Raw genomic sequence first — 11,612 nt, 5'->3', positions numbered from 1 at the left:
GCCTGGAACAGGTATATTCACCTGTATAAAGACAAATGTGTACATAAACAGTTTAGTCACAAGGGCCATGTTGCATAAGGTATAGCAGTAGATGCTCAGTGTGTCATGAAATAATAGCCATAGACTTTATTCACTGAGTTTATAAATCTGTGGTGCAAGGTTCAGTCTAGATGAAGATTATTTTTGGTTTCTGGTTTGTTTCTTTTGGCACAGCTACTAGCTGTTTACATGATTGGTAAAAGATTCTTGGTCTTTTGTGTGTGTGTGTGTGCAGTTATAACTAAAACAGACATCGCTGCCGATGTATTAGTCATCCTCGATAGTCAGCTTTTTCAATGTGAACACAAAAATATTGATTTAAAAGGGAAATTGAAAACAAAAGCACATCTTGCATTTTTGCTTTAAATTGAAAGCTGGATGATCAAAAAGACTTTCTGTATAAATACATTAGCATCACAACAGCTAATATCAATGCAGCAGCATTTTGTTTGAATATATTTGTAGGTTTTATTTTTTTACTGTATATATCATGTAGTATATATCTGTATGTCTGTATATATCATCAGCAAAGTTCTAATCAAGCACCACAGCGGGTTCAGGGATCAGAGTAGTTAACCTTTCCTGAAGTTCCATGAACGTGGGCCTTTCATCAGGGTTGGAATGCCAGCATAGCAACATGATATCATACAGTGTTACTGGGCAGTCTGCTGGTTGTGGCATCCTGTAACCCCTCTGAATGGCCTGAACACAAGCTACATTGTCAAGGTCTAAATTCAGAAAAGAAAGGTGAACAGGGATAAACACAATCAGTAATACTTAATTAATAGTCCTCAATGCATTCTAATTCATTCTTTTCTGTTTACCTGGGTATGGATCATTTCCGTATGTGATCATTTCAGTCAAGAGGATCCCAAAAGACCAGACATCACACTTTTTTGTGTAGTCCTTTCCAGCGAAGATCTCGGGTGCCATCCATTTTACTGGGACTTTAACTATTATTCGGCGAACATTTACATCAATGCTTTTTTTAGTCTTTGAATTGTAATGATGACATTACTTTTTTATTTTTTGATAGTCATACTTACCTGAAGATAATTGTTTCTCTTGGGACAAAGTATACTGAGCTAGTCCAAAATCTGCTATCTTGCAGGACAACATTTCAGTGAGTAGAATGTTATCAGCTCTCAAGTCTCTGTGAACAATGTTCTTGCTCTCCAAGTATGCCATCCCTTCTGTAATCTTAACATATGAGTGAACAATGAAGAAACATTAAACCTTAGATCTAATTTCTTAAAATGGTTTGATGGTGCCAAATGTATATTTTCTTTGTAAACATTATATATCTTGAAATTTTATAAACTAAATTATGATCCATATTAATCAATATACCTGCACTGCAAAGTCCACCATGAGCGCAAACTCAATATCTCTCAACTCTTTGTGAACTGAAAGACAATGAAATGGATATAAACAATGTTTATATATATCTTGAGTTTTATTTCATCATTTTGTTCACTGAAATTAACAGCATTACCACAATATTACACTCACTGATGAGGTATTTCTTCAAGCTTCCATTTCTCATGAGCTCGGTGATAATACAGAAGGGCTCATGAACAGTGCACACAGCATATAGCCTGAGCAGGTGCTTATGCCGAAGCTCCTTCATGATCTTTATCTCTGTCTGAATATCTGGGCTGATGACTGTGAGAAAGGTCCAAAGTTGCTAACATGACATTTGATAATGAAGTATTTCAGGTGTAAAACAGATATATCACAAACACACCCTTTTTAGGATGGAAGCGAAAATTGTAATGTGTCTGTGGTGATCATTTTATTAAGTTACCTCGAAACTCTTTAATAGCCACGTCTATTACATTGTTCCACACCCCGTGCCACACTTCTCCAAATTCCCCACTGCCAAGCTTCTTCACTTTGGTCAGAGAGCTTTGGTCGATTTCCCATTGTTCCTCATAAGAGAGGCTGGGAAGGGATGGTTTGTCCAGCTAAAAATAAAGCATTATATAAAGGGAGTACATGGCATGGCATTTACCCTATTAAATGTGAAAGATAAAACTTTATATTTTTGGAATACCTACCATAACACAAGGGAGGTTAAGGCGTGCACAAAGTCCATCCTGATCCTTGGAATATGATTGCACTAACTCAGGAAGGGTCTGAAATGTTTTCCGATTAACAAGGTAAAACCGTTTGTCAGATTCTCTTTCCCTAATTCTGTAATGCCGTGCATAGGGCCCATTCTTTACTGAAAACGAGACAAAGGATATGGGTTTTTTATTTAAGTTATTATTTTATTTTATTTTCAGATTGTAGGAAATTGTGATTACCTGAAAGGTAGTAACAATTATTCTCTGTACTTCTCCACACAAGAAATGCACCCTCACTGTTTTCTGGTCTCAGCAAACATCTTTTGGCCTCAGTGCGCTTTGTGATGTTTTCAAAATACCATCTGTACATAAAATGCTTTTAGTTTGGGCGCAGTTATATTATCAGTACACCTTGACTTTCCCTAACACACAAAACACCTCTCAGGAGCAGTAGGAACTCGAGAAACCAGATCAGTGGCTACATTTCCTCCATTTTGATTCATGGGACATTTACACATTATTCAGGCTTCATATGTAACTACAGGATAAATAGCAACAGGATTCATTGCTGCAGCATGAGTCTGTACAAGAAAAGTACAAGTGCATGCTGCACTCCATTCCAAGCTTTTATCAAGAAAGTTAGCAATGTAGAATGTTAGTAATGTAGAAAGGTTTTCAAATACAGCTGACATATATATATATATATATATATATATATATATATATATATATATATATATATATATATATATTTTTTTTTTTTTTTTTTTTTTTTTTTACTTATATTTACCTAAAAAGTACTATGGAGTATAAACATAATTATATTACGCATTATGTAATTTATGCCCCCCCCCCCCACCCCCAGTCAGTGTAAATACTCACGACTGTGCCTCCAAACTACCCACTGGTTTGAGAAAATCTCTCGGTACGTAGAGCTGTTCTTCAATAAATCCTTTCTTGGCACCCTTCACTGTGAATCTCTTTGCATACACCCAGTGTTGTCCTTCCTCAGTCACCTCCAAGAGATCACCCACATTGAGCTTCTGATCACTCAGTGAATTACAGGCATATTCAGTGATCGATATAAACATTTGTTTGTTGATAACTGTATCTTCTTCCTCTGAACACAGCAAACGGCAACACTTACAGGAGCAGGCACTGTTGCCCATCTTTACCTACTGTATTTAAGGACACCATCCCTGCTAGAGTAAAACGTGGACTGAAAGGCTAAGGGCGTCTTAAAATAACATGTTAGTAGCAGCAAAACTGGTTTGTTTAGATACTGACGTAGTTAAAAAGAAAAAAATCTTTATAGTCACCCATGACTAAAATTCCTCTGATTATGTCTATGTTTTGGTAGTAAATTAACCTATTGTGAGGGGGAAAGATTTTACATACATACTTATATTTCATTGCTTTTAAATGAATCATTTAATTATACATACAGTCCTGTTAAGGAAAATGTCACCATTATTCCATAATTCACTATTCCTTTTTTTGCTTATTTATTTCTGTGGGCTTTTTCTTTTTCTTTTCTTTGTTTGTGTAGCTGTGTCTTTATTGATTTTATAGTCAAGTTCACAATGCAATATACATCAGGCAAAGAGATTTCCTATAGAGTATATACAAATTAATACCAGGAAATAAATGGTAAAAGGAACAAATTGCTGTTGTTGCTTGCTGTCACATGTTCTATACATTAAGGGACAACAAACAATCAATGTCATTCCTCTTAGAATTGGTCAATAAGGGTATTTTTTTGATGAATGTAATTTTCTTTTTAGTATTAAACTTGATTTTCATTTCTTCAAATAACATAAATGTAATCTCACTTAACAAAGTTGAAATATGAGTAAATCCCTTTAGCAACCACTTTGGAATTGAGAAGCATGTTGCTGCAGTCTTAAGTGCTCCTATATTAAAGCCAACTCTGGCAGGCAGCCACTGCATCCCGGATCACAGAATAAGCATCTAGGTAGGACTTGGCCTCAGCGATGGTGCCTCTAGACTGTAACATCACCAATGCAATGGGAACAACCTATCATAACAACAAATTCACAAGATAGACAAGACAGGCCTTTTAATATATACATACTGTATATACTGTATTAATATCTTCAGTTTTAGTGTAGTTATTAATATGACAGAATTGAAACTGATGTAATGTGTTTTGCCACCATATGACAGCAGTGATATTACAAATACTTCATCACACAAACACACACACACACACACACACACACACATATATATATATATATATATATATATATATATATATATATATATATATATATATATATATTACTCTGTCACATTTGCATGCATCCATATGCAATAGTCTGTGAACAAGCTCTTACACTGCCCCTTTCATTAGCCACCAGTGTGTGTTGTGTGACATTAGTCGAGCTCATCCCGTCACTCAGCTCTTCTACGCCATAGATAACTCTTAGCAGAGCTGTCTCACACTGTGCCTGGGTGCTGCCCGTGAACCTCTGAAGGTAAAGACATTGAATAAATTATACATTTAATTCATTATTTAAGTCTGAAGCCAGGGTCATGTTGTCTTTGCAGTGTAATTACCCTGAACCAATGATGAATTAAAAGTCATTAATGAATTGTTCATTGGCCACATATGAAAAAACAAGGGCTGTTTGCAAACAGCACTCATTATAATATAGTTTCTTACCAATCCATGCTTACTAAATTATAATAAGGGGCAAGAGCATACAGGCTCTAATCAGACCTCGGCAGGTACCTTTTTGCTGAACATGTTGTTTGCGTATTGCACTAAGTAAAAATTACCTTTAATATATGAATGGCTCTTCTGTAGAGTTTGCTGTTGGTTACTCTGAGGTCTATCATGTAATTCATGTACACTTTGCCAGTAAGGACATGAGCCCCTGTGCTGATCGCATTGAGGCACCATTTAGTGGAAAGCTCGCAGTGCTGTTTCTGTATTAGAAAGAAAATAGCACAATTCAATGTATACCACTTACTTATATAATGCTTATAAGATGGGTAAATTGTGACCATAATGGGATGAATGTGGTCAGTACCAATACTCAGATGGGATGTGGCATTCAAATGATGCTTGACTGGTATGTTTGATGCCCAATGTGTGCCAAGAAAACCCCAATAATTCCCCACACTATTACACCAGCAGCAGTCTGAACTGTTGGATTCATGGTGTTGAATTTGGTTATCCAAATTCTGACCCTACCATCTGTGTGCCTCAGCAGAAATCGAGATTCTTCAGACCAGGCTAGATTATTCCAGGCTTCAACTGTCCAGTTTTGGTAATGCTGTGATAACTGTAACCTCAGATTCCTGTTCTTGGCTGACAGGAGTGGAACTTGATGTGGTCTTTTGCTGTTTTAGCACATCTGCAAGGATTGACATGTTGTGCTTCAAACTGTCTGACATTTTCCTATGCCCTCTCTCATCAGCAAGGCTTTTCTACCTTCTGCTGTTCACTATATGTTTTTTCTGTTTGTTTGTTTTTTGGCCCACTCTGTATAACTCTAAAGACTGTTTAGAATGAAAGTCCCTGGAGATCAGCAGTTTATAAAATACTCAAATCAATGTGTTGTGCATTCAGAGATGCTTTTCTGCTTGCCATGGTTGCAAACAGTTACCATAGCCTTCCTGTCAGCTTCAATCAGTCTGGCCATTCTCCTCTCACCTCTCTCATCAACAAGGCATTTCTGCACACAGAACCACTGCAGGAGATTTTCTGAAATACTCAAACCAGCTCATCTGGTACCAACAACCATGCCTCAGTCAAAGTCTAACCATGCTGTTTGATATGACCATTAACTGAAGCTTGTTACATGTATCTGCATGATGGTATGCATTGTGATGCCACCACATGGTTGGCTGATTGGATTTCATAAATGATCCGGAGTACATGAGTTCCAGTTAAAATAGCTGGTGAGTGTATATTTCTATATATTTATATATCTGTCTTAGCTTACCATTAGGACAGGGTTGTACTTATGCAATGATGAGGGCCACTTAATAGTGAGGACTGCCATAAACTGACTTCTCATTCTTTCCTGAAAGGTAGATATATTTTCACATGATTCATAAAAACATTATCTCAAAACTATTATATAAAACATAATAGTATCTTAACATGATGACATATTTTTTTCAAAACAAACATTTTACTCACAGGATCACTGAGTCCCGTAAGCTCATGGGCAATTGCATGAAGGTTTGAAGTGTGTTGTCTCACACTCTTGGCCAGTGCTGACACCTCATTCAGGTCATCTATGAAGGTATTTCAGCATCATGTGCACTGATAGAATGTGATAGTGCCAACACTACAGTGATCAGATTTGGCTCTAAATACTGCTTACCATTCTCGCTATAGAGAAATATCACTGTGTCATTGTCACTCAGATTGGGTAAAATGGTGTGGACAAAATCCTTGTGGTCAATAATGAAATGTGGTCCCTAGATAATGAGGATAGAAACAGAGAAAGAAAGGCAGAGATAGAAACAGAGATATAGACAGAGAGAGAGAGAAAACGAGAAAGCAAGGAACAAAGGAGCTTGACATTAACACAGGCAGTCTGTTTCATAGATGCTACCATTCATTATTCTACATGAATGCAAAGCCTTTCACTTACTAGAGATGACAGATCTCCCTCTTTGTTGTTCATCTCACTGAAGCCATTGCTAACAAAGCCTCTGATATCTTCAAAGCCTGGAAAAATACAAAATGCAGCTTTGGTTGAGTTTATATCATTAATATTACAATAGCCTGAATACTCTTCACACTTTAGAATGTATTTCTATATTATCATTAGTGATACCTGCTCCAAATGTTGGAATGCATTCACTAGCATCAATAATCCCGATAATGCCAAGAGTCTGCCATCCAAGGTAATACACATGTCCTTTCCTTCGGAGACTGTTTTTACAAATCATATATTATCCTTGTTTTATTTTTTATCCCATCAATTCTGAGAAGCCTTGGTTATTGTGGCCCATTGCAATACGTGCACAGAAATAGCAGGGTGAAAATAACAATGAAAGTAATGGTCTGGACTTTATATTCTGTATTGCAGTCTCCAATGCAATCTACAGTATATAGCGTATAGGTGATAAAATTAGTGGTGTTGTTCATCTGAAAGCTGGACACAACTGGCATTGCTCAAGCAATTTATGTAAATACAACTTTCAAAATCATGAGATAAATCAACAACCTACCTTACTGCTGCTTTTTCAACCAGTGCTGCCAGTTCTTTCGTGTGTGAGTAAGTGATCTGATGAACTTTCTCAAACTTATTGAGTGAGTGCAGTATACCACTGGTAAAAGCAACACATACAGTAAGTGTTAATATATAAAAGGAAAGCTACTCTAGAATATATTCACAAAAGGAAAACACTCTTTGAAGACATACTTGAAGGTTACTGCTTTATTATTACATGCAGCTTCATGGCCTGCCAAAAGGATAGTTTCCAGAATTACTTTTGTGGTGCTTCCTCCTTTCATTCTTGAAGATCCACTGATTGCCTCTGGCTTTGAGAAAAAAAAATGCAGCAGAGATTACTATATATATTATTATATATGATATGCTCAAGGAACTGTCTGGTCTTCATAGATTACTCAGTATACAAATGCTGTATACTAGCATTTTAATGTCTTTTAAAGATGGAACCTATTTTAGTCAGGTAGAAAAGTTTATACCCCTACTGCTGGATTGAGCACGTAGGCCTTTTTCTGTTTCTGCAATTCATTCATTCTCTCTGCAATCTCCTTGAAGTGAAATGAACAGTTCTGAATTGGTTCAGTCCTATCAACATAACAGCAGAAATTTAAGATATTCTATTGTAATAACACATTTTTATTTTCCCTTCTAAGTTTATTAGTCAAAAATAAACTCCTATTATGGTTTTATCTTCGCTACCGTGCCATGTCCACAGGGTTAAATCCAATCAGCACTGGAGTAAAGATCTTCAGATTCCTCAGACAAAAGTCAAGTTGGCCAGCAATAAATGGTGCCTTCAGAGTAAGAAAATATCACATAGGTGTTGTCAGTAAAGCATGATAATGAGCTTGGAGTGAAAAATTCAAATTCATTGCACAAATGAATGAAACTACTAGGGTGTTCATACAGACAAGCCACAGGATATTCCAATGAAGAGGACGTGCTTCTTTCCTACACAAGCCTGTTCATGTAAACAAAACAAAAGGGCTAAAACATGTTTGCTCCGGTAAATATGTTACATACTACAGTATCATTTCCTTGTTCAATGTTTTGGTCTTGTGCCACTGTAGCATGGCATGGGAGTGATTTACTGTACTGCACCAGGAAGCAAATGCTTACTTTTTGCTTCAATCTTTCCTCTCTCTGCCCTAGTATTCACCTTGTCCAGTGTGAGAGCTCCCAGAAACGGATCGTCCTCTGGAGATTCCTGTGATGTTAGCAGGGCTCTTAAAAAAAAACAGCTGCTGAAATACTGCAGTGTCATTTTCTATTGACATCCAGTGTAACAACTGAGCAGTCAGTGTTTACTCACTTGTCACCTCCAGCAATGATATATGAATAGATCTGCTTTTGATGATGAGAAGCAAGCCACCTATTAAGGGATGTCTAAAACCCAACCAGTGAGAGAAAGTAAACATGACATGACACCACAAGTGAAGTATAATAATGTGCAGAAATTCAGTAATGTGAAGGAAATTCTTCGGTAATTAGTTTTTACCGCCAAGAGAAATGCAACACGGCCTGAAGTCCCACAGCCACTCAGGACAATCAGACTGTCTTCTGGATCCTAATGTAATAAACCTTTTAAATTGCTTCCCCATTCTTATCACACGTTCTTATAATATACACTCACCAGCCACTTTATTAGGAACAGATGTACACCTGTCCATTTTTGCAATTGTACAACAGCCAATCATGTGGAAGCAGCGCAGTGCATAACATCATGCAGATACATGTCAAGAGCTTCAGTTACTGTTCACATCAAACATCAAAATGGGGGGAGATGGGATTTCAGATGCCAGACAGGTTGGTTTGAGTATTTCAAAAACTTTGATCTCCTTGGATCCAGTGAGTGGTAGTTCTGCAGGTGGATATGCCTCATTGATGAGAGAGGTCAAAGAAGAATGGCAAGACAGGAAGACTATGGTAACTCAAATAACCACCTTTTGCAACCATGGTGAACAGAAAAGCATGTCACAATGCACAGCACAACATGTTGAACTTAGCGGTGGTTGGGCTACAACCACAGAAGACCACATTGGGTTCCACTCCTGTCAACCAAGAACTGATATCTGAGGCTACAGTGGGCACAGAGTCAAAGAAATTGGACAGTTGAAGGTTGAAATTATTATTATTATTTATTTATTTATTTATTTATTTTTACATTTTTTTTTCCTTATAAAGTGGCTGGTGAGTGTATATGTATCATAATTTTTCAGATACTTCTAACACAAAAGAAGTAACTTTGTATACACATTTCTAGTATCTACGATATAAACATACACATACCTTAAGAATCACTTCAACCCTCTTGGACACATCAACTATTGTCTGCACCACAGATGAGCTGCACAGTGTCTATAAACATTAACAGCTTAGTGTTGATATACATCATTATTACATACAGAACACCTATAACACTATAGACATGTTTTAACACAAACCTGATACATGGGATTTCCATGTGATATTCTTTCAAATATTTCTGCATCACACTTTTGCAGCATTTGTACTATTTCTTCAGGGTTTGCTCTATCAATGTCTCTGGTGATTGGATTAGATTTCTCTGTGACTGGTAGGTAGGGCTCATAACTGGGTTGCTATTGGGGAAAGACAAAACAATCCACAACAACTAAGACATTACAGTGTAAGTATATCTGATTAAGCTAAAAAAAAAATAAATAAATAAAAAATAAAAAAAAACAGTTATGCAGGCTGCTAAAAAAACATAACAGTGATTATCTACTTCCTACCATTCCTACCATACACTCTATCATCTTACCTGCCAGTGTTGCATATCCTTTATTGTTTAATCAAACTTAGGTCCTTTTGTCTTTTATCTCCTAATCTACAGTAGCTCCTTCTGAATGTATTTCATGCATGCTAGTGGTATGCACTCACAGCAGTACAGTTTACTCAGGAATCATGCAGTGTAACTCACACTAGGCAGAAGGTAAAACGAGGGCTCATGTAAATGGACTTTGATATTGGGTGTAAAAGTGTTCCTTTGCAGAACAGGCTGTAGCCTGCTGCTCAAAACAGGTAACAACTAACTCAGACATTTAAGTAAAACAAACATTTAAATGGTTAGACCATGATCATTATAGGCACATTAATATCAAGCTCAAATACCATACACTTCAATTCTGTACATTTGACCTGTGTGTAAAACAATATGTCTACTGGGCTGCTGTCGGGCAAAAAAAAAAAACACTGGCCTGCTAGCAGCTTCCTGCAGTAGCCAGTTATCATTTTACTCATAGGCAACAAAGCAATCCACTGTTAATTTGCTGCTTTGTTTAATCAATAATCCAGGACTTGTGCAACCTTGTATTGCGGTTTATGGCAACAAACTGCTACCTTTGCTCCCTAGTTATAAAAATTATTATGGATTTGGTCTAGAAGCAATATTTGCATCGACAATTGAGCATTCAATATCAGCACAGTGCTCACTTATGAGCATTGTCCAAAGGGGAAATGTAAATAATTAAACAAATAAGGAAAAGCATCATTCCATTAAGTTCCATTTAGCACCAAACTTGACAAGCAACCTATTTTTCAGTCATAATTTAGGTTACAACTATTAGGTTGAATGGTAATAATAATAGAAATAGAATCTTTCAAATAGGCTCTGTCCACAGAAACCATCACAGAAATTCTAATGGTTTCCACTACAAATACCATTACAAACCATCAGCTAACCATTAAAACTATTACCGTTCCTTAACGGTATACACTAGACATAACATGCCACCAATAGAGGGAAAATTACCAGTAGAGACCCACGGGGACCATTACAGTTTCCATTAAAAACAATACAATTCCCATTATAACCATTAAAACCATTACAAATTCTATGATGGTTTCTGTTTTTTTTTTTTTGTTGTTTGTTTTTTGTTTTTGTTCAGTAGGGATGGTCTGTCTATCGCTGGCAAGTGGTCAACTATCCAAGAGCCACTTTTCGACCTTGGCAGGTTTTCAAGCTTTGGGCTGGCATCCTGTTACCACTGATGGTTAAACAAAAGCTGGTTTGCTGGGAATTTATTACGTCTGTCCGTGGTATAAAGCTAGGCAAATGTCGTTTTTAAGTGGCAAAAACGTGCTTTAATGTCGGCACTGGTATGGACTAGGCTGTTATCTTGCAAATGGAATTTTTTTTTATCTTGGTCATAAAAGCTTGATTAACTCTATAGGTTGCTGTAGGAATAAAGCTTGATAATATAAGCTACAACACATTCCCTGATACCTATAAAGTAACGAAGCATATTCGATTCGTTTGAAA

The 11,612-nt window shown here is 36.7% G+C and overlaps 2 protein-coding genes across 2 annotated transcripts; both read right to left on the bottom strand.

The window, feature by feature from the left end:
* Window positions 1-382: 382 nt before the first annotated feature.
* Window positions 383-3,344, bottom strand: si:ch73-340m8.2 (tyrosine-protein kinase SRK3). Its single transcript, XM_053632363.1, has 9 exons — window positions 2,991-3,344; window positions 2,349-2,470; window positions 2,100-2,266; window positions 1,847-2,006; window positions 1,552-1,704; window positions 1,390-1,445; window positions 1,086-1,239; window positions 864-992; window positions 383-767 (listed from the first exon to the last, which is right to left on the bottom strand). Exons 1-9 carry the CDS (start codon window positions 3,275-3,277, stop codon window positions 574-576), a joined length of 1,422 nt encoding a protein of 473 aa, XP_053488338.1. The 5' UTR covers window positions 3,278-3,344; the 3' UTR covers window positions 383-573.
* A 670-nt stretch (window positions 3,345-4,014) lies between these two features.
* On the bottom strand, window positions 4,015-11,064 carry gckr (glucokinase (hexokinase 4) regulator). Its single transcript, XM_053632361.1, has 19 exons — window positions 10,113-11,064; window positions 9,775-9,930; window positions 9,620-9,688; window positions 8,829-8,897; window positions 8,643-8,716; window positions 8,490-8,556; window positions 8,238-8,291; window positions 8,030-8,124; window positions 7,810-7,915; window positions 7,523-7,641; window positions 7,329-7,427; window positions 6,932-7,029; window positions 6,746-6,822; window positions 6,473-6,569; window positions 6,286-6,383; window positions 6,086-6,166; window positions 4,914-5,063; window positions 4,469-4,603; window positions 4,015-4,146 (listed from the first exon to the last, which is right to left on the bottom strand). Exons 1-19 carry the CDS (start codon window positions 10,125-10,127, stop codon window positions 4,027-4,029), a joined length of 1,779 nt encoding a protein of 592 aa, XP_053488336.1. The 5' UTR covers window positions 10,128-11,064; the 3' UTR covers window positions 4,015-4,026.
* Window positions 11,065-11,612: the final 548 nt, after the last annotated feature.

The sequence above is a fragment of the Ictalurus furcatus genome, chromosome 9 (assembly GCF_023375685.1).
Source record: "Ictalurus furcatus strain D&B chromosome 9, Billie_1.0, whole genome shotgun sequence".
NCBI lineage: Eukaryota > Metazoa > Chordata > Actinopteri > Siluriformes > Ictaluridae > Ictalurus > Ictalurus furcatus.
This window is presented reverse-complemented; position numbering and strand designations above follow the sequence as displayed.

Excerpts from the sequence above, each read along its gene's own strand:
- si:ch73-340m8.2 (XM_053632363.1), bottom strand. The coding sequence starts at position 3,277 with ATGGGCAACAGTGCCTGCTCCTGTAAGTGTTGCCGTTTGCTGTGTTCA. Across the intron at positions 1,705-1,846 it reads GGCTATTAAAGAGTTTCGAG|TCATCAGCCCAGATATTCAG; the intron begins GTAACTTAATAA and ends CCTTTCTCACAG. Across the intron at positions 993-1,085 it reads AGAGAAACAATTATCTTCAG|TTAAAGTCCCAGTAAAATGG; the intron begins GTAAGTATGACT and ends GCCGAATAATAG.
- gckr (XM_053632361.1), bottom strand. Across the intron at positions 8,557-8,642 it reads ATCATTGCTGGAGGTGACAA|AGCCCTGCTAACATCACAGG; the intron begins GTGAGTAAACAC and ends TTTTTTTTTAAG. Across the intron at positions 7,916-8,029 it reads AACCCTGTGGACATGGCACG|GACTGAACCAATTCAGAACT; the intron begins GTAGCGAAGATA and ends TTATGTTGATAG.